The sequence below is a fragment of the Lygodium microphyllum genome, chromosome 4 (assembly GCF_053477565.2).
Source record: "Lygodium microphyllum isolate KBCC chromosome 4, Lygodium_microphyllum_v1.1.10, whole genome shotgun sequence".
NCBI classification, from domain to species: domain Eukaryota; kingdom Viridiplantae; phylum Streptophyta; class Polypodiopsida; order Schizaeales; family Lygodiaceae; genus Lygodium; species Lygodium microphyllum.
In genome coordinates this window covers 110,038,865-110,064,268 of record NC_141138.1, presented here as the reverse complement: position 1 = coordinate 110,064,268, position 25,404 = coordinate 110,038,865, and the positions used below count along the sequence as shown (strand labels likewise).

The following is a 25,404-nucleotide window of genomic DNA, read 5'->3' as shown; positions in this document are numbered from 1 at the left end:
TTAGCCCTAATAAAAATTTAGACTCACAAAGGAGCCTCTAAGAAATGGATTTTTAAATAAGGGGATCCTCTATACAAGCCAATGGAGGGCTGAATGTTAGCAAGAATCTACTCTCTCCAATGAACAGCCGCGTCATGTAGAAGCCAAGAATAATGTGGTTCTTTACTCTTACATAAAAGAATTTACTTGTTGCATTCACCACGATGCTTATGCATAGCACTACTCCTTGTCAATGATAGACATATTGAATTGTTACACAAACTCGTTTTATTTACTGATCTTTTAGAAGTTTTATGTTTTTTTCAAGCAGTCCACAAAGAATAGGAATGTCTATAAAACTATTAGATTGTAAAAGAAAAAGAATGAAGCATTAACGCACAGCTATTGCTATTTGAGCTACATGTAGAGCTCCCGCCAACTATATAAGACCCCGTCTTGGACTACACTTGGAAGTATATCAACTTTTTTCTTTCCTGCTAATCGTGATGTTTGAGCTACATACAAGGCTCCTAACTACATAAGATGGTTTTGGACTACCCTTGGAAGTATATCAACACTGAAAGCACTGTTGCAGCAAGCTATTGATATTTAAGATTAACGTAAAGCCCCCTCAAATATACAAGATAATTTTGGACTACCCTTTGAAGTATATCAACCTTTCTTCTCTTTCTTGGTTGTCGTGACATTATATGCTGTAGGGCAGAAAACATTGCACCAACAACAGAGCTGCAGAATGCCCTAGTAGTTGTTACTAACAGGAGTGAGAGAGATCACACAAATGCTTCAGACCAATTGAATAATTAGCAAACTATTACACACACATGCTTCACAAATTGAATAATTAGCAACCTATTCCAATATATTTGCACATACTGAGCTGTAAGAATGTTCAATGCCACAAAAACTAGTGGAGTCAGTATGTGATGGCCAAGTAAATTTCCTCAATATTCCAATACACTCGCACATACTGGGCTGTAAGATCTTGAAAAGTTTCCAGCCCAATGTGTACCCACCTCACATTATGTGCAGATGCACACAGCCAGCCGTTCATACAAGGGACCATTCAACACATGTACCTATTCACTGTATAGGTCTTCATCCAAGGTGCTTCACCCCCATGTTGAAACAGATAGCTAGAGGACCTTAGCAACACTTCAATGTCAAGGCCTGCAGTTGTTCAAGGGGCATCCAAATAATGTGTTGAACATCTTCTGCCCAGAGCTTCCAACCAAAGAGCTATAAATACATTATGATTTAGTAAACTTAGCTCCCCACAGGCTGTGGAGCAGTCTTTGCCTTCGCAGCTGCAGTTGCAGCTGCAGCAGCAGCTGCTGTAGCTGCTGATGCTCCAGTTGTAGATGATGCAGCAGGTGGACCTGGGGAAGGGGCAGGAGCTGGACTCATTTCAACTGCAGTAGCCGTAAGGGGCTGTAAATCTGCAGTTTTTGCAAGAATCTCCTTAATCTGTTTACCAGTGAGAGTTTCATGCTCCAAAAGTGCCGCAGCCAACTCATGGAGTTCTTTCTGATGTGTTGTTAGAATCTGTTTTGCATTCTCATAAGCTTTTTGCAAAAGCTCTCTTACTTCTTTCTCCACAAGCAGCCGTGTCTCTGTGCTCATACTGTTGCTATCATTCATGTAATCATGGGCTACTAAACCAACAGCTTTGCTCATGCCAAACTTGGTCACCATCAATCTTGCTAAATCTGTGGCAGACTTAAAATCATGAGATGCACCTGAAGTCACCTCACTTTCTCCAAAAATCAATTCCTCAGCAACTCGACCTCCCATAGCTACATTTAATCGTGCCAACATTTGTCTGCGTGAAAGGCTGTCTTGATCCTTGTCTGGAAGCTGTGCTACCATACCAAGGGACATGCCACGAGGTACGATTGTAGCCTTATGCACTGGCATTGCACCATCTGTGTGAATTGCAACAAGAGCATGGCCACCCTCATGGTACGCTGTAAGTCGCCTAGATTCTTCAGATATAACTGCTGATTTTCTTTCACTACCCATCATGATTTTGTCTTTAGCATATTCCAACTCAGCCATGCTTACTGATTTGGCTCCATCCATGGCTGCCTTGAGCGCAGCTATGTTGACAAGATTCGCAAGATCAGCTCCAGAAAAACCAGGCGTTCCTCGAGCAATTATCATAAGATCAACATCATCCGCTTTCAGGATCTTCAAAAACCACCACCACAACTCCGTTAGGTTATACAGTATGGCAACCCACATCTAAATGGGAATTGTTAGGTACTGTATGTTGAATAGAATATGATGAATTGGCGCACAGAACTACTCCCAAGCTCAAGTCAATGGCATCTAAAACAATTTGTTACACAGAGAAACAGACAAGAGGGCTACCTCCCTACAAAACCTGTAACTTTACAGCAATGATCTTAATGTCTCAGCATCTTACCTTTGACATGTGGGATTCTAAAATCTGACGGCGGCCCTCCACATCAGGATTTGGAACAACAACATGGCGGTCAAAGCGCCCAGGCCGCACAAGAGCTTTATCTAAAGATTCTGGGAAGTTTGTGGCTGCAATGACAATTATTCCTTCATTTTGCTTAAAACCGTCCAGTTCTACCAACAGCTGATTCAAGGTCATTCTCACGTACTGTTGGTCCTTCGGGTTCCGACTACCTCCAATTGCATCTATTTCATCCATAAAAACAATACAAGGGGACCTCTTCTTTGCAGCTGCAAAGAGATCACGAACTCGCCTTGCACCCACACCAACGAACATCTCCTCAAACTCACTACCACTGCAGTAGAAGAATGGGACTCCCGCTTCACCTGCAATAGCTCGAGCAAGCATAGTCTTTCCAGTACCAGGTGGTCCAACAAGAAGCACTCCCTTGGGTAATTTTCCACCAAGCCGTGTGAAACGCTGCAGCAGATATAAGAGAGAGTAAACTAGAGTCTTTGAATTACACTACATTAAAAAACTGAAGTAGTGAATTTGGCTAACCTTTGGATCCCTCAAATAACAAACAATCTCTTCAAGCTCTGCCTTTGCTTCATCCACACCTTTAACATCACTAAACTTTGTGTTTGACTCTAAGCTTGGCTGCACTTCCTCATTCAAGCCCAACCCTGTCATTATGAGGCTCCATGTAATTACTACACACGCAAAGATCATCCAAACGAAGTATGGCATTTCAATATCATGAACACAACAAAAGATTCACCTTTCCCCAGGCCTTTATCCTCCATAAGTGCCCCCAGTCCTGAGATCAAAAGGAATGCCAATGCTAAGGTTCTAACAGTGCGCCAGAACTGTTGCTTGAAACCACCCTCAGCAGTAACAATATGAATAGGAGTACTAGCACTTCCTAAAACACCCTCTTTTGGTGCAACACTCATGCTTCCCAACGTAGGATGAGAACTCGTGAATGGAGCTCCAGAACTCTGTTGGTTCTGTTCTCCCAGACGCGCTTTGACCCCTGCATAAGTTTAAGCTAATTTGGAATCAAAATAAGCCACAACATACATATGCAGTTCAAGATTTTGCACTAGTAAAGGTGTGTGGACCAGTTTGGACAACTTGGGTAATCCCTATCAAAATCTCTATGGGCAGCAATGCAGTTCTTTTAACATCAGTCCAGAAACAAGTCAAACTGTAAGGTCTGCATCCTAATACTAACACAACCACTAAGCAACGTGCAAATGTACTCAGTCCACAGCAAAGCAATGAACATAGCGATCACAGGATTAATTAGGCACATGCATAATAACAGAGGCTGTTTGGATGAGCACCTGATTAGCTCACCTTGTTGCAAAGTTGAAAGCAATTCGCTTTCATCAAGTTTGTTTGTCCTCACTAATGCTTTTACATATTCAGTCAAGACACCTGGTTTGTACCATTGATGTGGTTGACTTTTCTCGCACCAACGAATTACATAATTCGGATCTGTCTTGTTATACTTTTTCAAAAATGAGACTTCTGTGTCATCCACATTTTGCTTCATCCTTCTCGCCAAGTTACCAATATATCTTGAAAAATAACGTTTTTGTACACCCAGAGAGTAGATCCCTGCTGGCAGAAACATCAAAACAATCCTAAGAATAGTGGACAAAAAATGTGTTAACCACTGCAGAGAGCCACACACCATACCAGTAGCAAAAACCTGATTATACTTCTGGTTGAAACCAAGACTGCTAAGTGCTCGTGCACATTGTCTAATGCAAAAGTCCAATTCGTGTGCACTTCACAACTTCCACATTCATTCCCTTACAAGGCGGCAAATCTAACAGCTCTTCACAGTATAATTTAGGATATAGAGAGACACGTGCCTAATCTTGACAATCACATATTAGAGCATAGATAATAATATAGAATGAAACATGTTGAAGACTGGAACAAAATAACAAGAGTTTGCTGGCAAAAGGCTCATCTTGTCATCCAGTCTCTACAATGCCAATGAAGCTTCTATGAGTCTTAACAAGTGTATGCTACCGTTTTTAACTCAGTAGCACTTGAGTAAGTTGGATGGGCTATATGGGCCTAATTTACGGGTTTACTTACAAACAGCCACTAGCAGAGGCAAGTTTTACCATGGAGCTTCCTGTCTAGTTACTTGCTGTTGGCCAGAATCTTAGCTTCATTGAAGTAGTTCACGCCACATCAATACAGTTGCAAGGTAAAGATCTAGCCCATATGAGCTAGAACTATTACACTCTCCTGAGTTTGCAACATCTCGGTTCCAAGCTACTAAGGCATCAGTTCTTTGGTGTAGTTACCTAGCATTCTTCATTCATACCATTGGCTATCAAATAAGTAAAAAGAATCATGTTGCAGCATGGTACAATCTAGTAGAGAAGATACACTTCTTTGACAAAAGATGCATCAGTTTCCAGCCTGTCACTTTTGTTGCAGTCCGTTCACACTGCATAGTGAGCTGGCTTTAGTGCATTTCATTTTTTTCGTTGTGTTCACACTAGGGCAGCAGCATTTTGCTGAGGTAGCAGTTTTGACCAGGTCGCCTGCATTAAATGCAGCCGCATGTAGCAGGTCAGCCAGATTTGGTGCTGATTTGCTACACCTAGCAGTCCCCCTTTGTTGCTGCCCTTCATCTCCGAGTTCTTTTCAGTCTCTCTCTTTCCTTAACTCTCCTTGTTCGTGTATCACTTTTGTTGCACACTCTCACATGGTATGAGAACCAAAAGAGAGAACCTAGAGCTACCCCAAAGAGGAGACTACGCTGGCACCTTCATTGCTGCTGCTCCAGGTTGTTGCACATCCAACTACCCTCTACCACTTAATGCCCACCTGCATATTGCTGCATGTGACAGGTTGTGCACTCTTTCAAGGGGTACATTGCCATGTTTACCAATTCCAGCCCTCCAGATTGTTGTGTTTTGGCTTCCAAATTGCTGTATTTCGATTTCCAGCCTGCTGCCTTCCATTTAAGCATCATCTCAGCTCCAACTAGTGGTTATAGTCCTCACAATGGATCTTTAGTGTACGTCACTCTCTGACTACTCCCTCAGCCCACTCCCACAAGAGTCATCGGGGTTATTGAACAGTTCTACCTTTGAGCGTCTTGTACCCTCTTTCATCCATTTACAGCATTCATTCATTACTTGAATATTATCTTTCTTCTCTATTTGTGTTTTTGCATTTTTGTCTAAGGTATTGTGTTTTAGTTGTGTTCGTACATATTGTGTTTTCTGAAGGGGAATGTGAATGCCCAAGTGGTGTGCCCAAAGAGAATAAGATGTGTTCAGCAGTAGAGAGTGCAGAGAGAGTGGAAACTCGAATCAGTGCAGTACACACAAAGAACAAAAAGAATGTACTTATACTTAGGGTACGGTACACTTACACCCACAAGGGTGCAGTCACATGTACAAGTAAATTTATGTTGGGATAAAGGCCTGTTTAACCTTCCGTGTATAGTACACGCACATTATTTAGCTGACATGTGAATGCACCCTTTATGTGCCCTAAGTATAAATACATTTTATTCTTTGTGTACCAACACATTGTTGGTACACTCATATCGAATCGTACTTTCACTCTGCACTCTCTCTCTCCAGCCGTCACACTCACGCTCACTCCTCTCGATCTTCTGTCACTCTCAACTGAGCTCCAACAACTGTATCAGAGCTTAAGGTTCTGTGCACACTTCGCAACACTTTCCCAATCAACAGCGTAGGAGACACTGCAGCGGGTGCACGTGACCTACTGTGTGGTAACAGACAGTCCAAGTGCTAAGCGTGTCAGGTAGTAGCAAGCACAGCAGTCAGGCGACAAGGGCAGACGGCTTGAAAACATGACCAACGGCACTGATACAGCAACCATGACTAGCGGGGCTGACGCTACAAACGGGACCAGTGGGGCGCTGACGCAATGCACAACTAATGGACACGGCAGTCGACAAGGGCCACACGGCCGGATCAGGTGCCGCCAAACCTGACGGGTCAATGGACCCGTCATTTAGTCATTCTCCTTTCCTTTTCTTTGCAAAAACCGTTATTTTCTTTTTAAAAAAAATTTTTGACTCCTTCCTCTAACCGAAGGTCACGTGTTGGAGGCAAAAAACTCCAATTTGTGCAAAATCAAGCCCGAAATTTGGGGCTTTTCCCTGATTTGACCTCGTCTATGCCAGGCAATAACATGCAGGTCAGAAATTGCAAACATTACATGTGGTGACCTCAATTAAATTGGGGATTTTGCCAAATTTGTCAAAATTTTGCTCCTTTGAGTAAAATTTCTTGACATTGGATCCCAGAAATTTGGGGCTTTTCATGTATCCCTAAAATTTTGCTCAACTGGATCAAATACACTCATGCACTTTTGAACCTGAAATTTTGGGGGTTTGTGCAGAATTCAGTAAATTTCTGCATTTTTGCCCGTGTGGTGGCTGTGGTGGCTAGTTCATGTACAAACAGTAGAGATTTATTTCTGGTTGAGGAAGAACAACGATGTGTTTGCTAATTCAGCTTGTGCTTTTGTAGACCAGGGGCATTTACTCGTGTTTGTGATAAAATGGCTGCAACTTCTTCTAGTTCAAACATCAAGAGTTTGATGGAAATCAAACGGTTTGATAGTCATGGCTTTGACATTTGGAAAAACCGTATGCAGGGCATATTGTTCCTAAAGGATTGTGAAGATGCTTTGCAGGAAGATAAACCCACACTAATGTCTGATGCAGATTGGGCTAGAGTATACAAAAAGGTTGTGGCTTACATTAAGATGGGTGTCATTGATGACCTCTTGACAAACATCAAGGGTTTAGACACAGGTTATGCAATATGGGAGAAGCTGAAAACTACCTATGAGATCACCACACTTGTTAATCAAGTGCATTTAAGGCGCAAGTTGGTAAATATGCGATTGGATGAGTCAGAGACTACAGCTGAACTCTTCAATGCATTTATAGGCATTTTAAATCAGCTCAAGGATACAAATTTGGACTTTGATGATAAGTTGAGGGCGATCTTTTTTATCATGACACTATCTGACTCTTGGGAGACCTTGGTGGTTTCACTCAGCAATAATCCCAATCTCTCATATGAAGGGGTGAGGGGTTCAATCTTGAATGAAGAAATTACACGTATGTCTAGTGGAGAAGGCAGCAACTCAGCTTATAATGAAAGAGGCAAGGCTGAAAAGAAAAATGCAAATGCAAGACAGAGAAACAGGAGTAAGAGCAAAGGAAAGGAAAAGAGTGACATAACTTGCTATCACTGTGGTCGGAAGGGCAACAAGAAACCTAATTGCAAGTATTACAAGAAGCAACAAGAGAGAAAGAAGAATGCAGGATATAAAAAGGAGGATAAGACAAATGCATCTGAGACAATCAAAGGCAAGGAAAAAGCCAATGTGGCCTTTAGTGTGGTTATAGAGGAGCTTTCGAATACAAAGGTTGATGTATTATGTGCAATTGATTATGATGCCCTTGTATGTCACATGCAAGATATGCAGATTACCAAGGCTAGTGTGATTGATGCACTTTTGTCAATTGATGATGATGTCACTCAGACTTGGATTGTAGACTCTGGTGCCTCTTTCCATGTAACTCCTTGCTTGGAGTATTTTGCTATGTTCAATGCAAGCAGTTATGGAAAGGTGTACCTTGGAAATAACCATGCTTGCAACATTCATGGGATTGGCACCGTACACTTGTCTTTAGACAATGGTCAAGAGTTTGTATTGAAAGATGTCAGATATGTGCCTAGCATTAAAAAGAGTTTACTATCTGTTGGTCAACTTGACTTGCATGGTTACACTACATTGTTTGGTAGTGGTTTGTGGAAAGTGGAAAAGGGTTCCATACTGATTGCAAAAGGAACCAAGAAGGGCACTTTGTATTGTTTGCACTGTAAAGCCTTGAATGGCAAGTTTCTTGCAGTTGCTGAAATTTGCAATCACTTGGAGTTATGACGTAAGAGATTAGGCCATATGAGCCAAAAAGAACTTGATGTCCTTACCTCTATGAAAAAGGCTCTAAACTTCACTTTTGTAACGAGTGTCAATTTGAAAGGTAAATAAAAATTTCATTTTATTCTGGTGTCTCTCATAAGTCCAATGTCTTGGACTTAGTGCACTCTGATGTATGTAGTATGCCCATGAAATCGTTGGGTGGTACTGCATATTTTGTCTCATTTATAGATGATTGTTCCAAAAAGATTTGGGTATACTTGTTGAAAAAGAAAAGTAAAGTGTTTGCTGTTTTTAAAACTTTTCATGCATTTGTGACCACTCAAACAGGTAGAAAGCTGAAATGCTTGAGAACTAATAATGGGGGTGAGTTCACATCAACTGAATTCAAGTCCTTTTGTGACTTGCATGGAATTAAGAGGGAGCTTACAGCCCCTTACAACCCTTCTTCAAATGGGGTGGCTAAAAAATATAATAGGAGTTTATGTGAAAGAGTGCGGTGCATACTGTCCACTGCTAATCTCCCTCATGAATTTTGGGGAGAGGCGCTCAAAACCGCGGTTCACACCTGCAACCACTCTCCAAATAGGTCCTTAAATAATGGCATCCCTGAGGAGGTTTGGTCTAGCAAATCGGCCTCATATGACCATTTACGCATATTTGGCTGCAATGCTTTTGTGCATGTTAGAGATGAGTTGAGGAACAAACTTGACCCAAAATCCACCAAATGCATTTTCATGGGCTATGGTGATGAGGATGAATTTGGCTACAGAGTGTGGTTACCTCAGTCCGAGAAAATTATTCGCAGCCGTAACGTTGTGTTTAATGAGGCAAATTTCCTGAAAGGTACTTTAGTCTCTAATGAAGATATGAAAAAAGTCAAATTTCAGAGTTTGCAGCCACCTATTACTTCAAAAAATGAGCCTCATGGTGCTGTACCACAGACTGAAACTGATGATTAACCAGTTATTTTTTAGCCACATGATGATGGACAACAAATAGGAGCACAAGGAGGTCATGGACAGCAAGATAGGCTTGTTGATTATGAAAATACAGGTGCTGGTAATGAAAATGAAGGTGTTGTACAGCATGAATAGCATGCTGAACATGACTTACAGCAGTCAATAAATGCTGAAAATAATATACCTCCAGATGTAGACCCAATTCCTGCAAATGTTGATGTCACGAGGACGTGAAAATTTGGTGCTTTGCTTACGTTTAATTGACATTTAATTAAAGGATTAATCAAATGTGCAATTAAAAGATGCACATGTGTTGCACATGTGAGGTGAAAGAGACTTTTTTTACAATTGAAGGCCCAAGGACCCTATAAAAAAGATGGGTGTCAAAGGTAAAAGTTGTAACAAGTTATACTTGTTAGGTTCTTAGGTGAACTATGGTGTTAGTTTGCCCCTACGACCATTAATGGCCATTAAGTGTCAATGGTGATACTAGGGCCTATGCATTAATCAATGGATTAATGCATTGATTAATGCATGTCCAAGGGTCAATTAATGCATGGGACCACTTTGGGTTGCAAATGGTCTAGCCAATTAATTTTTGGATGGGCAAGGTCAACTTTCTGGGCATGGATTAAGGGCTGAATTAATTTTCAGAATTAATTAATTCTGAAAATTAATTAAATAGCTGAAAATTGCTAAAAATGGATTAAGAAAGCTGCCACTTGGTAAAACTTTCCCATGCAAGTGGGGGAAAGGCTAAATAGGGCTGAAGGGAGAGGAAAATCTCGTTTTTTCATTTTGGAGCTATTGGAAAGAGGTGTCGGACTGTTGCTGCCAGCTTTTGGGGCCATTTTCCAACCATTGGAAACCATTTTGGTAATGGAAATTGCATATTCTTGACCTTGGGAAGCTGGCAATTTCTACTAATGCACTTTCTCCTGAAGATCACAATCTCTGATGCTCCTATTGTTGTTGGTGCATCCGTTTGGGGCTGGTACAGTAGGGCAGCAGCTGATTTTCATCAGTTCTTCGAGACAAATCTCAGAATTTTCTCTCTCTACAACATTCTCTCATCTCCTTCAGCCTATGCTCAGCCATTCTCAGCAATTCTTAGCCATTTGGAGGAGATCTCATCCATTTTTTGTGGGCTGATCTGTAATTTCTGCAGTAAACCCTGATTTACAGCAAAAATTAGGGTGTAGCAACCACCTTGGGATCCATGCCAGAGATTGAAGGCTCAAGGGACTGAAATCGGCAGCTGATAATTGAAGATTATCAAGGGATTTCAGGAGCCAGCCCATCCCGAATTGATTTGGGGCAGCATTTGGCCAGCCAAGGGTCAAATTGGAGAAGAAGTCCTGGGTGAATAAAGGGGCAAATGACCCAAAAGGCTTGCTGGTCATTTATGACAGCAAGAGCAATTGGTTAGCAGGAGGAGATTGAAGAATCTCAAGTTGTACTCCTTCCAATTGAATGAAAGCTAAAGAAATACCGCAAGAGGCACCAGTTTTGGAGCCAACGTGGAGTCTACTGTCCAAGAATGTTATGGTAAAGTGTGTATTTCATTTTATGTGAATTTATTTATTGCTGTAATTAACTCTTAAATCAGGTTATCACCACCCATTCCAAGAAGGAAGGCTGGTTTCAGTTGATCATTGGGTTTGCAGATCTACGCGCATAAGAAGGCAACCACAGGTTTGACCCCTCCTTGCATTATGTGATGCTTACATATGAGAGTAAGCCTCTTACATACAAAGAGGCCAAGTCATGCGAATTCAGCAATAAGTGAGAGCTAGCTATGTAAGAAGAGATTAAATCTTTGTATGCAAATGATACTTGGGATCTTGTGTCGTTGCCCAAAGGAAGGAAGTCTCTTCCAAACAAATGGGTGTACAAAGATAAGACAGTTGATGGGAAACCCAAGTACAAGGCAAGACTAGTTGCCAAAGGGTATGCACAAAAGGAAGGGATTGACTTCCAAGAGGTCTTCTCACCTGTTGTGAAGATGACCACTCTACAAGTGCTTTTTGCTCTCACTGTTGTATTGGACTTAGAGTTGTATCAAATGGATGTAAAAACAGCTTTCTTGCATGGTGACATTGATGAGGAAATCTACATGAAACAGCCCAAGGGCTTTGTAGTTCCTAGAAAAGAGCAAATGGTGTATAAACTAAAACACGGCCTGTATGGGCTGAAGCAAGCATCACAACAATGGTAGAAAAAGTTTGACACTTTTGTGCTATCTCATGAGTTTACACGCAGCCATGTAGATCATTGCTTGTACATGAAAAAGGATACAGATGGCAACCCCCTCATACTTGTTTTGTATGTAGATGATATGTTGCTAGCTGGGAAAAGGAAGACTAGCTTGGATGCTCTCAAAAATCAGCTGAAATCAGCTTTCTCCATGAAAGATTTGGGGAATGCAGAGCATATTTTGGGCATGAGGATTCGTAGAGATAGAATGCAGAAATTGTTGTTTTTATCTCAAGAAAAGTACATTGAAAAGGTACTAGACAAATTTAACATAGCTGAAGCTAAGCCTTTTGGGGTACCCTTACCTCCTTACCTTAAGCTTAGTAAAGCCAACAACCCAAAAGATGATGTGGAAGCAAATGCTATGAAGAAAATCCCTTATGCATCAGCTTGTGGCTCTCTTATGTATGCTATGGTTACTACTCGTCCAAACATTGCTCATGCAATGGGAGTTGTTAGCAAGTTTATGTCAAATCAGTGTATTCTTCAATACCTGAAGGGTACACAAAGAAAGTGTATTTGCTATGGGCAAGGTGCACTTAGTTTGCAGGGTTATTGTGATGCAGACATGGCAAGTGACTTGGACACTTGTAGGTCCACCAACGGGTATATCTTCACAGTTGCTGGTGGGGCTGTTTCTTGGTGTTCCAGGTTGCAGAACATTGTTGCACTCAGTACCACTGAAGCTGAATACATATCAACTACTAAATCTTCTAAGGAAGCTACATGGTTGAGCAGACTTATGGAGGATCTCGACATGTCTATGGGTACTGCAATTTTGGGATGTGATAGCTAGAGTGCTGTGTATCTGGCTAAGAATGCCATGTATCATTCACACACAAAGCATATAGATGTGCGATATCACTTCATCAGACAAATTCTGGAAGATGGTCAAATCACATTGACCCACAAAACAACCCTGTAGATGTTCTCACTAAAATTCTAAGCAAAGCTCAACACGAGCATTGCATACGACTAGTGGGAGTTGGTTAGAGATTCACTTCAGACCTTTAAGTGGGAGGTTGTTGGGATAAAGACCCGTTTGACCTTCCGTGTATAGTACACGCACATTATTTAGCTGTACATGTGAATACACCCTTTATGTACCCCAAGTATAAATACATTTTATTCTTCGTGTACCAACACATTGTTGGTACACTCATATTGAATCATACTTTCACTATGCTCTCTCACTCTCCAACCACCACACTCTCACGCTCACTCCTCTCGAACTTCTGTCACTCTCAGTTGAGCTCCAATAAATTTATACACGCAAAAGGGAGCAAAAGGGCCTTTACACCCAACAACCTCCCACTTAAAGGTCCTTAGCGAACCTTCAACCAACTCCCACTAGCCAAATGCAATGCTCATGTTGAGCCTTTGCAAGACTTTTAGTAAGAGCATCTGCAAGATTATCTTGTGTTTTGATCTTAGTCAATGTGACTAGACCATCATCCAAAACCTATATGATAAAGTAATACCGCACATCAATATGTTTGGTACATATATGAAACATGGCATTCTTAGCTAGGTACATAGCACTCTAGCTATCACATCCAAGTACAGGTGTTTTGGTGAGCAACCCAAAATCCTTGACCAAACGACCAAGCCAAACAATTTCTTTCGAAGCTTCAGTGGCTGAAATATAATCAGCCTCAGTGATAGAAAGTGCTACTATTTTTTGTAATCTAGAGCACCAAGAAATGACCCCACCAGTTATGGTAAATATGTACTCGCTAGTGGACTTGCGAGTATCCAAGTCACCTGCCATGTTTGCATCACAATATCCCTGCAGATCTAACATACCCTTTCCATAGCAAATACATTTTCTGTGTGCCTTTAAGGTACCAAAAGATGCATTTCACTACCTCCCAATGCGCTTTGCTAGGACTTGACATAAACCTACTCACAACTCCCGTTGCATGAGCAATGTCAAGTCTAGTGGCAACCACACCATACATGAGTGACCCACAAGTTGAAGCATAAGGAACACCCTTCATAAAGCTAGCTGCCTTCTCATCTTTTGGGCAAGCTGCTTTGCTAAGCTTAAGGTATGGTGGTAAAGGAACATCAAGTGGCTTAGTATCTACCATAGAAAAACGATTAAGTACTTTACTGATGTACTTTTCTTGTGAGAGAAATAAGAGGAGTTGCTCTCTCTCTCTCTCGTCACACGCATGCCCAAAATGTGTTCAACTGCACCTAAGTGTTGAGAAACCCTTCACCCGCAGTTTTGCGTTCCGCATTTTGCATTTAGGGTTGTGTTTTCCATTTAGGGTTTCACAATGGACAACCCCAAAAAGAGGTTGGGTGTCCACAATGGGGCACCACCCTAGACAGCCGACGCCCTCTCTCCAAGCGCCACCCTAGACAATCTCTTGCCTATTTATAGGCTGCCTCTGTCACACATTCTTCACGGCTGATTCATTCAGTCCGTCACCTCTTCTCTCAAGCCTCTCCACTACCCTCACACCCCTTTAGGAGGACATTGTGGTTCATGGTTCATGGTTGTCTTCATCATCTTCCTTATGCTACGGAACCCTTATTCTCTTCTATCACATTCACTCCATGATTCAGATCTTCATCATTCCATTCATCACAATTTCTTTTCTCTTCTCTTCTCTTCTCTTCTCTTCTCAGTGTTTGTCGAGTTCACTCTGTGTTCCTCCCCACAAACCCTACTGTCTCGCTGATACGTCGTCTTTTGACATGGTATCAGAGCTGGATCTGCTCAAACAATGGCAAAGATCCTCCACTCCAGTGAAGGAAAAGACCGGTGGTAGGTTTGGCATCCACTTCTCTTCTTCTTTCGTTGCATCAACATCCTAACTAGCGGTTGCTCCCTTCTACGTTTGTTGTTTTCTAGCCTACGTTCAAGGTTGCTGCTACCGCCTCCACCTCCCAGTCAACTAGCAGCTCCTCCCAAACTGCTGGTGGCTCCTCCTTGATGCTGGCAACTATTCTCTGTTGCTATTGGTAGCTCAGTCAAATTGCTAGCGGCTCCTCCCTGCTGCTGGTGGCTCAGCCAGACTGCTGGCGATTGTTCTCTGCTACTGGTGGCTCAGCCAGGCTATTGGCAACCCCTCCCTGCTGCTGGCGGCTCAGCCAGGCTGCTAGCGACTCCTCCCTGCTGCTAGCAACTCACCCAAACTGCTAGCGGTTGTTCTCTGCAACCTGGCGGCTCATCCAATCTATTAGCGGCTATTCTCTACAACCCGACAGCTCCACCATACTGCTATACCCTGTAATTTTCTACTAGTTGCAATCTCTTACTACTGGTAGCATCCTCCTCCCACTAGCAGTTTACTTCCAGCCCTTGAGGCGGACATTGCAGTTCATGGTTTGTGACTAACCTCATCCTTCTTCAGCAAGACACACTGGTACCCATGGCCTCTTTACCAACAGATGACCATACTACTGGGTGCTCCTACTGTGGCATCATCGGGCACACCACCAATGCTTGCGGACTTCAACCTTTGCTCCCCACCCCCCGTAGTACATGCATCTCCCACTTGGCACTTTCTGTGCCACCTCTCCTTTCTAGGCCACAAAGATTGTTCTGCATCGACTATCAGAGTATTATACTCAAGGTAATAAGACGCAATCAACGCACACTAAGTCCTTTCGGGCACATGGAGACTCTAAGACCTTACGAGGCGATAAGCCCTCTTGGAGACCACCCCACTGCACGGAGGTTTCCCCCACCCACTTCCAGGTACAGTGGCTTCCACGGCTCACATCTCCTCCACATTTCACTCTCTTGAAAGCTTGCGATTGTTCCCCACCCTTGGCTCATCATGAGCCTCCTCCTTCTCCACCCTCTTTCACTCAGGTTCAAGAGGCCACTTCTGGGTACTTTCCGGCTGCTTCTTCCGAGCCCCAGATACCTTCTTCGACACGATCGGCGACACTTCCTTCGTCATCAGATGCTTCACAGTCCGTGAGCCATGAGTGGTTGCATTTCCTTTCTCTCTCAGACTAGGATTCAGAGGGGGATTTTCTTACTTTGCCCTCAGAGAGAGCTTCCAATTCTTCTTCGGCTTCAGAGGGGGCTCTTACTTCTACTCCTTCCGATTCACAGAGACACCCTATGTGCCATGAAGTCTTCATACACCACCACCTTTCACTTTCGAGGAGTGGCTCTCCTTTGAGCAGTCATTTCCTCTACTCATACCCAAGATCTAGAGGATCTACCTAGATCAGGGCCATGAGTGGTTGCATTTCCTTTCTCTCTCAAACTGGGATTCAGAGGGGGATTTTCTTACTTCACCCTCAGAGGGAGCTTCCAATTCTTCTTCGACTTTAGAGGGGGCTCTTACTTCTACTCCTTCAGATTCACAGAGGCACCCTATGTGCCATGAAGTCTTCATACACCACCACCTTTCACTTTCGAGGAGTGGCTCTCCTTTGAGCAATCATTGCCTCTACTCATACCCAAGATCTAGAGGATCTACCTAGATCGGGGCCCTTGGGTCTTTAGTAGCGACTTGGTGGCTAGGCCTTCGTATTCTTTCCAACATGGAGTCACGAAGCTAGTGGCTTCTCTCCCAAGGTTGAGTTCTACAGCTCATCCAATCTCCTGACTATCTTCCAAGGTCTCCCTTCAAGTAGTATTCTCATATTACAGGGCGGATCTTCTTTGTCCCTTGGTCAGCATGGAGCCAACTCCCGAGATCGAGTACGAACATATCCTTATGGTTCTCGGCACCACACAAAGTCCAACATTTCTCCTATGCATTGCATGTTTTCATCATCTTTGTACTAGAGCGCTCAAGCAAGTGAACAATTTTCCCACGAGGAACACTGTCCAAGTGGCACCTACTACATGAGCATTCTTCAGCATGTACCATTGCATCTCCACCTCTCTTCTCCTGTTTCTCTTTTTTAAGCCTGAGAGGAGGTGTTGAGAAACCCTTCACCCATAGTTTTACGTTCTGCGTTTTGCATTTAGGGTTTCACAGTGGCCAGCCCCAAAAGAGACTAGGCGCCCACAGTGGCGCACCACCCTAGACAATCTCTTGCCTATTTATAGGCTCCCTATGTCACTCATTCTTCACGGCCGATTCATTCAATCCATCACCTCTTCTCTCCAACCTCTTCACTACCCTCACACCCCCTCACCCTCACACCCCTTCAGGGGAACATTGTAGTTTGTGGTTTATGGTTGTCTTCATCATCTTCCTTGTGCTACGGCACCCTTGTTCCCTTGTATCACATTCACTCCATGATTCACATCTTCATCATTCCATTCATCAAAACTTCTTATCTCTTCTCTTCTCTTCTCAATGTTTGCCGAGTTCATTCTGTGTTCCTCCCCGCAAACCCTACTGTATTGCTCATACATAAGTCCTTCATGGAAAAGGCTGAATTCAGCTGTCTTTTTAGTGCATTAACCTGACTTTTATGCTTACCAGCAGTAAGTATATCTTCCACATAAAGCACAAGGATTATAAGGCTTCCATCATCAACCTTCTTTATATATAAGCAATGGTTTGCATTGCTTCTTTTAAACCCATGTGAGAGCATGAAGGCATTAAAGTTTTTATACCACTATCTAGGGGCCTGTTTTAAACCATACAAGCTTCTCTTCAGCCTACACACCAAGTGCTCCTTCCCTGGCATAACAAAGCCCTTTAGTTGTTTCATGTACAACTCTTCTTCTAAATCACCATGCAAGAATGCGGTTCTAACATCCATCTAATCAAGTTTAAGATCCATAGATGCTACAATAGCAAACAATACCCGAAGAGTGGTCATTTTGACATGAAAAGACTTCCTAAAAGTCAATCTCCTCTTTTTTTGTATAACCTTTAGCCACAAACTTGGCTCTATATTTGGGTTTGTCATCCACACACTTGATTTTATAGACCCATTTGTTAGGAATAGCTTTCCTATCTTTGGGCGATGGACCCAAATCCCATGTATCATTCTGACACACAAATTTCATTTCTTCCTGCATAGCTAGCTCCCACTTTTTCTTTTAACTCACATGATAATGCCTCTTTATATGTGAGAGGCTCACCCTCATCTGTGAGTAAAATGCAATCCAAAGAGGGATCAAACCTCTGTATAGGTCTTGTAACACATGTAGACTCTCACCCACTGATCTAGGTTATCAGGCAATGAATCCACATCCAAAGGAATGTCAATGACCCCATTATTTGGCTGCTGAACTACATTTTCAGGTTGCTGTAATACATTTTTAGGCTCCTGTAATTCATTTTCAACATGCTGATTTTGTTGCCCAAGCTGATTCTCAACATCCCTTTGGTGCCCATTGTCATCTGGCTCAATAATGATATGTTGATTATCAAAACCAGCAATTTAATGATTGATGGCAATCCAAGTGGCTGATCATGCTGAAATTTTACTTTCTTTTTGTCTAATTCACTAGATGTGGCATTTTTCAGCAACTTTTGACTCATTAAATACCACATCTCAGCTGCGTAGTACCTTTTTCATGCTTGGAACCCAAACTCTATAACCCATTTCACATTCATCTCCATAACCCATGAAGATGCCGCCTCAATGGGATTTCATGTCAAGTTTGGTTCTGCTATCAACAGGTACATGTACATAGCATTCGTAGCCAAAGACCCTTAAGTGGTCATATGAAGCAAGCTTGCCAAACCAAACCTCGTTAGGGATGCCACTTTCAAGTGCACGATGTGAAGATCAGTTGCAAATATGCACAACAGTTTTAAGTGCCTCTCCCCAAAACGATCATGGGAGATTAGCTGTGGACAGCATGCACCCAATCTTCTCACATAAAGTGTGATTCATTTGCTCAGCCACACCATTAGATGACAGATTATAAGGAGCTGTAAGCTCACATTTAATCCCATTAACATCACAAAACTTGGTGAATTTTTTAGATACATACACTCTCCCATTGTCTATTCTTATACATTTTGATTTTAAGCCGTTGAGTACTAAAATGCATAAAAGCTTTTAAAGGCGTCCAATGTCTCGCTTTTCTACTTAAGCAAGTAAACCCATAGCTTTCTAGAATGGTCATCAATAAAAGACACAAAATAACGGAAACCACTATGAGTTTTTATTGGCATGGCACGTACATCAAAACAGACGGAATCCAAGATACATGCCTTCCTAGAGGCTCCATGAGAGTATGAATTCTTTATATGTTTTCCTAAAACACAATGATCACAAAAGTCAAGCTTTGAGTTTTTCACATTAACTCTTTCAAGTGAAAAAAGTGCCTGTAAAACCTTTTGAATCATGTGTCCAAGACGCTTGTGCCATAACTCCATGTGTGACTGCACTTCTACAACTGCAACAAACTTTCCAGGAAGTGCCTTGTAGTGAAGATAATATAGAATTCCCTTTTTACCACCTCTAGTAATTAGCATCCATCATTTCTATATCTTCCACATTCCACCACCAAAGGTAGTGAAGTAACCCCTGCTGTCTAACTGCCCAACAGAAAGCAAGCTCTTCTTAATGCCAAGTATATACTTAACATCATGAAGAGTCAATTCCTAGCCATTTTCAAGAGCCAAGTGTATGGTGTCTACTTCTTTAATGTCACATGCATGGTTATTTCCTAAGTAAACTTTCCCAAGGTTACTTACTGCATAAGAAGAAAAACACTCCAGAGATGAAGTTACAAGAAATGAAGCACCACTGTCAACAATCCACGATTGTGACAAACCATCATGAACAAACAAGGCATCTATCACATCCCTTTTAGTGATATACATGTCTTTCACTATCATAGCATGTGGATCTGAAGATGCAACCAGCAAATCAGCATCTTTATTTTCTTCTATCTCCTCAATAACAACATTAGATACCACATTTGTCTTCTCTATTCCTTTAGGGGTAGAACTGCCATCCTTCTCATTCTTTTTGCCTTGTGCATTAGCCTGCTTCTTGCATTCTTGCTCTTTTTTTATAGTACATGCAATCCGACTTTTTATATTCTTTGCATCCACATTGATAGCAAGTTGTTACTTGCTATTTTTCCTTGCTTTTGCTGCAATTTTTGTGCTTATCTGCAGCATTCGTCCTTTTACATTGTAGGCTGATCCACTGTTTTTCCCACTTGCCTTGTGTCTAATCTCCTAATTGAGAATAGAACCATATCCACCATCGAATGTCAAGTTGGGTTGTTGCTCAATGACACAACCAAAGCTTCCCATGAATCTAGTAAAGTCATGAGCAAGAAGATAGCCCTCAGCTTAGGATCAAAAGCTAGCAAGCCTGTGTGTCCTAACTAACTCAAAATACCAGTGAAAGCATTTAAACGCTCTAAGGCGGGCTTAGACTCATCAAGCCTCAAGTTGACCAACTTTCGCATGAGATGGACCTAATTGACAAGAGTTGTATTCTCATATGTGTAGCCTTGAGTTTCTTCCAAACTATATATGTAGTGGTAAGTCCCTTGATATCAACCAAGATATCATCTGTGACTGCCATTTTGACATAAGTGATGGCTTTTTTATTCATTTTAGCCCAATCCTCATCTAATAAAACAACATGTTTATGTTCTACCAAAGCATCATCACAATCCTTCAGAAAAAGTGTACCCTGCATACAATTTTTCCAAAGATCAAAGTCAATGCCGTCAAATTTGTGAATCTCAAAAAGATTCTTTGTGTCAAATGTAGATGCCCTGCCAGCCATTCACAACAATAAAATGCCGAATACCTTCAGCCAATAGCAAGGTTGCTGAATATAACAGTAAATATTCAGACTTGCACTTCCAGAAGTGCCCAAGAAGCAAATATTATGCTGCAATTTCAGTCTCGAGGGCTGATTACAGCATATACTTGAACCAAATCTGATACATATGCATAAAAGACAGCTCACACTTCAATAATACATCACCATAATGCCCAAATGCAATAACCTAAGTGTTGTATGTACCACTGTTTCACTACACAATGAGCATTTAGCAATACATGTGCCAAGAGAAGCGGCCCTTTTACAACGTTTGATACATCCCAAGTCCAAATTTCTCCCACTTAGTAATGAATCTGCTGTAATTTCACTATCAAAGCACAAATTGGCTCAAAATGCATCATTGATGGGAAAAGCCCCAAAATTTTTGATAAATCTGCTCCAATTGCATTAATACATCATCCTGAACATCGAATATAAGCAGATGTTGCAGAAATTTCACAAATTCTGCAAAACCCCCAAATTTTGGGGTCCAAATGTGCACAAATCTCTATGAAATTGCCTCAGTTGAGCAAACTTTCACTTGTACATAAAAAGCCCCAAAATTTCCGGGGCAAATGCACACAATGTCTGCAATTTCTCGGTCAAATGTCTATGTTTCACATGAACAGCATCAAATATGGGAAAAGCTCCAAATTTCCAGGCACAAATCTTCACAAATCTGAGCACTATGCTTACACACACGAACCCCCATCAGTGAGCAGGGGGGCCTGCTTGCAGGAAATAATATAATATATTTTAAAAAATGACAAAAACTACACGAACCGTGTCAAAATGCTATCCCAGTGACAATCTCCTGTAACCTGCGCCTGGTCATCGCCTGGCTGCCTCTAGTCAAAACAGACCACCGACTAGTCACGCGGTCTACTAGTCACCGCCAGCAGTCGCGCAGACTGCCGCTGGTCCGAGCTGGTGCCGCCTGTTGCTGCTTGTTGTCACCAGCTGAAGGGAACAGTCACCTGAACCAGTCATTGTCTGCTCATGACTAGTCGATTCCTAGCACACACCTTTGCCGATGCTTTGATACCAATTTGAAGGGGAATGTGAGTGCCCAGGTGGTTTACACAAAGAGAATAAGGTGTGTTCAGCAATAGAGAGCACAGAGAGAGTGGAGACTCGAATTGGGTGTGTATCAACCTAGTACACAACAAGAGTAAAAGAATGTATTTATACTTAGGGTACAGTACGCTTACACCCACAAGGGTGCAGTCACATGTACAAGTAAATTTATACACGGGAGTGGGAGTAAAAGGACCTTTACACCCAACATTTTCTCCGCGCATACCCAAGCATATCTTCACATGTCACAAGGTTGTGAAATTTTATTGCTTTGCTTAGCATTTGATTAAAAGTTAATCAAATGTGCAAATGTGACTTGCACATGTGAGGTGCAAGTCAATTATTTCAAAGTGTGGAACCCAGAATCCTAAGATATTAGTTGGTGCCAAAGATAGAAGTTGTAATAAGTTATATCTGACAAGTACTAGGCGGTATCCAGAGTCTAATTTGGACCTAGACCAATTTATTGACCACTACTGTCCATGGTGACATTAGAGACTAGGCATTAATTGAATAATGTCATTCTAAGGGTCAACAGCTGCTTAGGGATACTTGAAAAACAAATTGGCCTAACCAATTTAATTATTGACTGGTGAAATTAATTTTTTTAAGTACTAGAATAATTATCAAATTAAGTTTCAAAATTAATATTCTGAAAATTAATTTAATAAGTTGGATAATGTTAGAAAATGGGATTAAAAGGCTGCCACTTAGCAAAACTTGCCAATGCAAGTGGGAAAAACATTTTTAGGAGCCAGTGGAAGTCTATTTTAGCCATTATGAGAGAGAAGAAGGTCGTTAGAGAGCAAAGAGATGTTGATGTGATTTACAGCCACCATGGATCAATCCTACAATAAGTGACAGCCATTTGCAACCCTCCAAGAGCAGATGACAGCAACCCAAGGTCCTTCTTGTGCAACTGACAACATACAAGACGGGGCAACAATCTTTCTGGTGGTCTTAAGCTATAGCCGATAACTTCCATGGCTGTTTGTGCAAGGCAACAGCGGTTTTTTGGCATTTCTCATGATAAAACTCTGAAATTTCTTTCTCTATAGCATTCTCTCTTATCCCCCAGTCATCTCTTAAGTTATCTTGGCATTTTCCAACAATTTGAGATATCAAAGGAGGAGATTTCAATCAATCTCTACTATAAACCCTAATTTACAGCAAAAATTAGAATTTCACAACCACCTTAGGATGTGTGCTCAAACTTGAGGGCCCAAGACTTGAATTCCAACAACTAAAATTGAGAAATTTCAATGAGATTCAAGAGGCCAACCAGCCAGTATCAAATTTGGAATTGAATTTGTCTTTCAAAAGGAATAGGGTGAAGACCAATCCCTATGTAAACCAAGGGGCAAATTGGTTTAGATTAGAGGCTTGTTGGTCTACTTGAAGATACACTAGTCTGAAAGTATAATTGTGTCAGATTCAAAGCTCGTTAGTGAAGATTGGTGAGAGAAACTAAGGACACGGCAATCGGAGCGAATCTAATCAATTGAAGAGCCAAGCACGCAAGGAATCGTTAGCAAAAAGAGAGTGGTCTACGTTAGCCACATTAATCACGAGCAAGTCACACGTGGTTCATGTAAATCTTCAATATTAAAAAAATATCGTAAGAGGCACTAAACTTTGAGAGCCAATATGGTGTCATCTATTGTGCAAGAGCACTAGCTCTCAGGTTCTTTATATCATTTATATTAAGGTTATGCCTTCTCCTTTGGATTGGGAGCTATCTCTTGGAGCAGTAAGAAGCAGCTCACTATGGCTCTTTCTTCTACAAAGGCTCAATATAGATTGTTCTACAACCATGGAGACAGTTTAGCTCCGCAGTATGTAGACAAAGATTAGCTTTCCACAAACATGATCTACAAAGTTGCACGTGGACAACCAGAGTGCTCTAGCTCTGGCAAAGAACATATGTTTCATGCTCACATGAAGCACACTAAGATTTTGTGCCACTATGTTCGAGAGAAAATCGTGGATTCCAATTTGGCGGCAACCTACTATCCCACAAAGGAAAATGCAATGGATCTCTTCACAAAGTCTTTGCCCAAGGCTTCTATGCTTCATCACATGAGGTTGTTGGGCCTACAAAAACTTGTTTTAGACACATTCCTTGTGCATTTCTCGGGCTATCAGTTGGTTTACATCCCTTGCCGATGCCTATCTGCTCCACGACTACGGGTATATTTTTATCATCATTTTTCCATTTTTTGTGAGCAATCAAACTGCATTTATTGTAGTTTTTTCTTCATTATAAGCAAGTCAGTCAATTTTAGGGCATTAGACAGTCCGTCTGTTTTGTGATATTGTTGCTATATATAGCAACCCTTCCCCCACATGATCATTTCTCTCTTTTGCAAATCTTGCACACTCATCTCTGACACTCCAACTTTGGTGCTACCATCTTCATCAGCCTAATCTAGTGGGCTCACTAACGTCGTTGGCTACACGCAAGAATTAATCAATCCATAGTAACATGAAACAAGGAACGTGAACGAAGACGAGGGCAGGGTCGAGGACGGGAGACGGCTAAAAGCAAGGAATGGAGACGGGGGGTGGGACATGGGAGGGAACGGCACACATAAATAGCATTTGAAAATGTACACATGTGATGTGGTGGATGGATGTGTGGGCGTAGTAATAGGGGATGCATATTTTGTAGCTTCCCGCTGTCCCAATCCCATCCCTATGTTAGAGCCCCCTCTCATGGTAACACGGGATGGCAATTTATTATTCTTGTCCCCATGGACTCATCCCTATTCCCATCTCTATCCCCAAAACCGGTCCCGTGTTACTTTGTGTGTGGATAAATGTATACTACCAAAGAACATACAAAAAAACCACCCCCTAAAAGACATCCACTCCACCAAAAGAAAAAAAAAATCCCCTCTTAAAAACGTCCCCTAACAGGGGACGTGACAAGGGGACAGTCGGGACGGGGGGACAACTGTTGGGGACAAGACAAGGGACGTCCCCGTCCCATTTTGGCGTCAAACATCTCAAACTATAGAGGAAAGTGACCTGACAAGGCATATCGTTGCAACACTCTAATCTCTAAAATTTCTAGCAAAATATCATCCTAGTGCATCACATATATACGATCTGATCAAGATATTGTGACCGTATGCCATGCCGAATGAAAAGTAAACTTGAAGCCGATAGACAAAGCCAAGGCCAAAGGTCTTGCTTAAGAACTACCAAAGCAAATTTGTTCCATACACAACTGTAAAGTGCATCCATCACCAAGTGTTCAAAAGTAGACTGCAAGGAGTCAACACACATATTGAAATCCCCCATAAACAAGATTGGTTTGCCAAGAGACAAGCATGCTTTTAGTCTAATCGACATGTTGCATCAAGACAAAGGATCATTTTGTGCATAGAGTCTAATCAACCATAAAATCTCCCCTTCAAATAAAATTTCAATCTCCAAAAAGTAAACATGCACATCATTCTTAACTAGCACTGGCTAGAATTTCTCGTGAATAACCATCAGCATGTTGGAGTAATGCATTGCAAAACCCTCAGCATAAAACAAGCGAAACCCATGATAATCCACAATTTTACCTACTTCACCATGACTCTTATGCTCAAGAGCACATAGCACATCCCATCAATTCTCATGCAAATAACACCACATCATGTTGCTAGCTACGAGAGCAAATTCCACGCACATTCCATGTGGCGATCTTCATATATACCAAAAGAAAAATCAAGTTTGAGATTGATTTTGCATTGATTTAAACTTCTATGTCAAAATGTCAAGGACTCCCTCATCAAAAAAATTAGCTAGCACTGCAAATGAATTCATTTAGAGGTGACGGAGGTAACACCGTCTTTGGAACGCATCATGGATAACAATGATCCCGAGAGGTAATCACCTTGCCCCTTGTATCGAAGGCAAGTCTAGCAAGTGGATCCCTTGAGCGATCAACGGATACCTTCCTAGTGGCAAGCTTTTGAGAAACAAAAGAAACCATTTCAATAGCAACATGTGCAAAAGATAGCTTTTCCTTCA

At 41.8% G+C, this 25,404-nt stretch overlaps 1 protein-coding gene across 3 annotated transcripts in view; it reads right to left on the bottom strand.

Moving 5' to 3' along the window:
• Positions 1-838: 838 nt before the first annotated feature.
• LOC148037468 (ATP-dependent zinc metalloprotease FTSH 5, mitochondrial-like) overlaps positions 839-25,404 on the bottom strand; it is a 48,059-nt gene continuing 23,493 nt past the window's right edge. For 2 of the 3 annotated variants that reach the window (XM_087676426.1, XM_087676425.1), the window contains exons 4-8: positions 3,785-4,051; positions 3,204-3,458; positions 2,984-3,108; positions 2,426-2,902; positions 839-2,187 (exon numbers count right to left, since the gene is read on the bottom strand). In XM_087676426.1, the coding sequence (XP_087532552.1) occupies positions 1,264-2,187; positions 2,426-2,902; positions 2,984-3,108; positions 3,204-3,458; positions 3,785-4,051 (2,048 nt within the window). In that variant the 3' untranslated portion in view covers positions 839-1,263. The remainder of the gene's footprint in view (positions 2,188-2,425; positions 2,903-2,983; positions 3,109-3,203; positions 3,459-3,784; positions 4,052-25,404) is intronic. The other variant, XM_087676427.1, reaches the window with a different exon arrangement.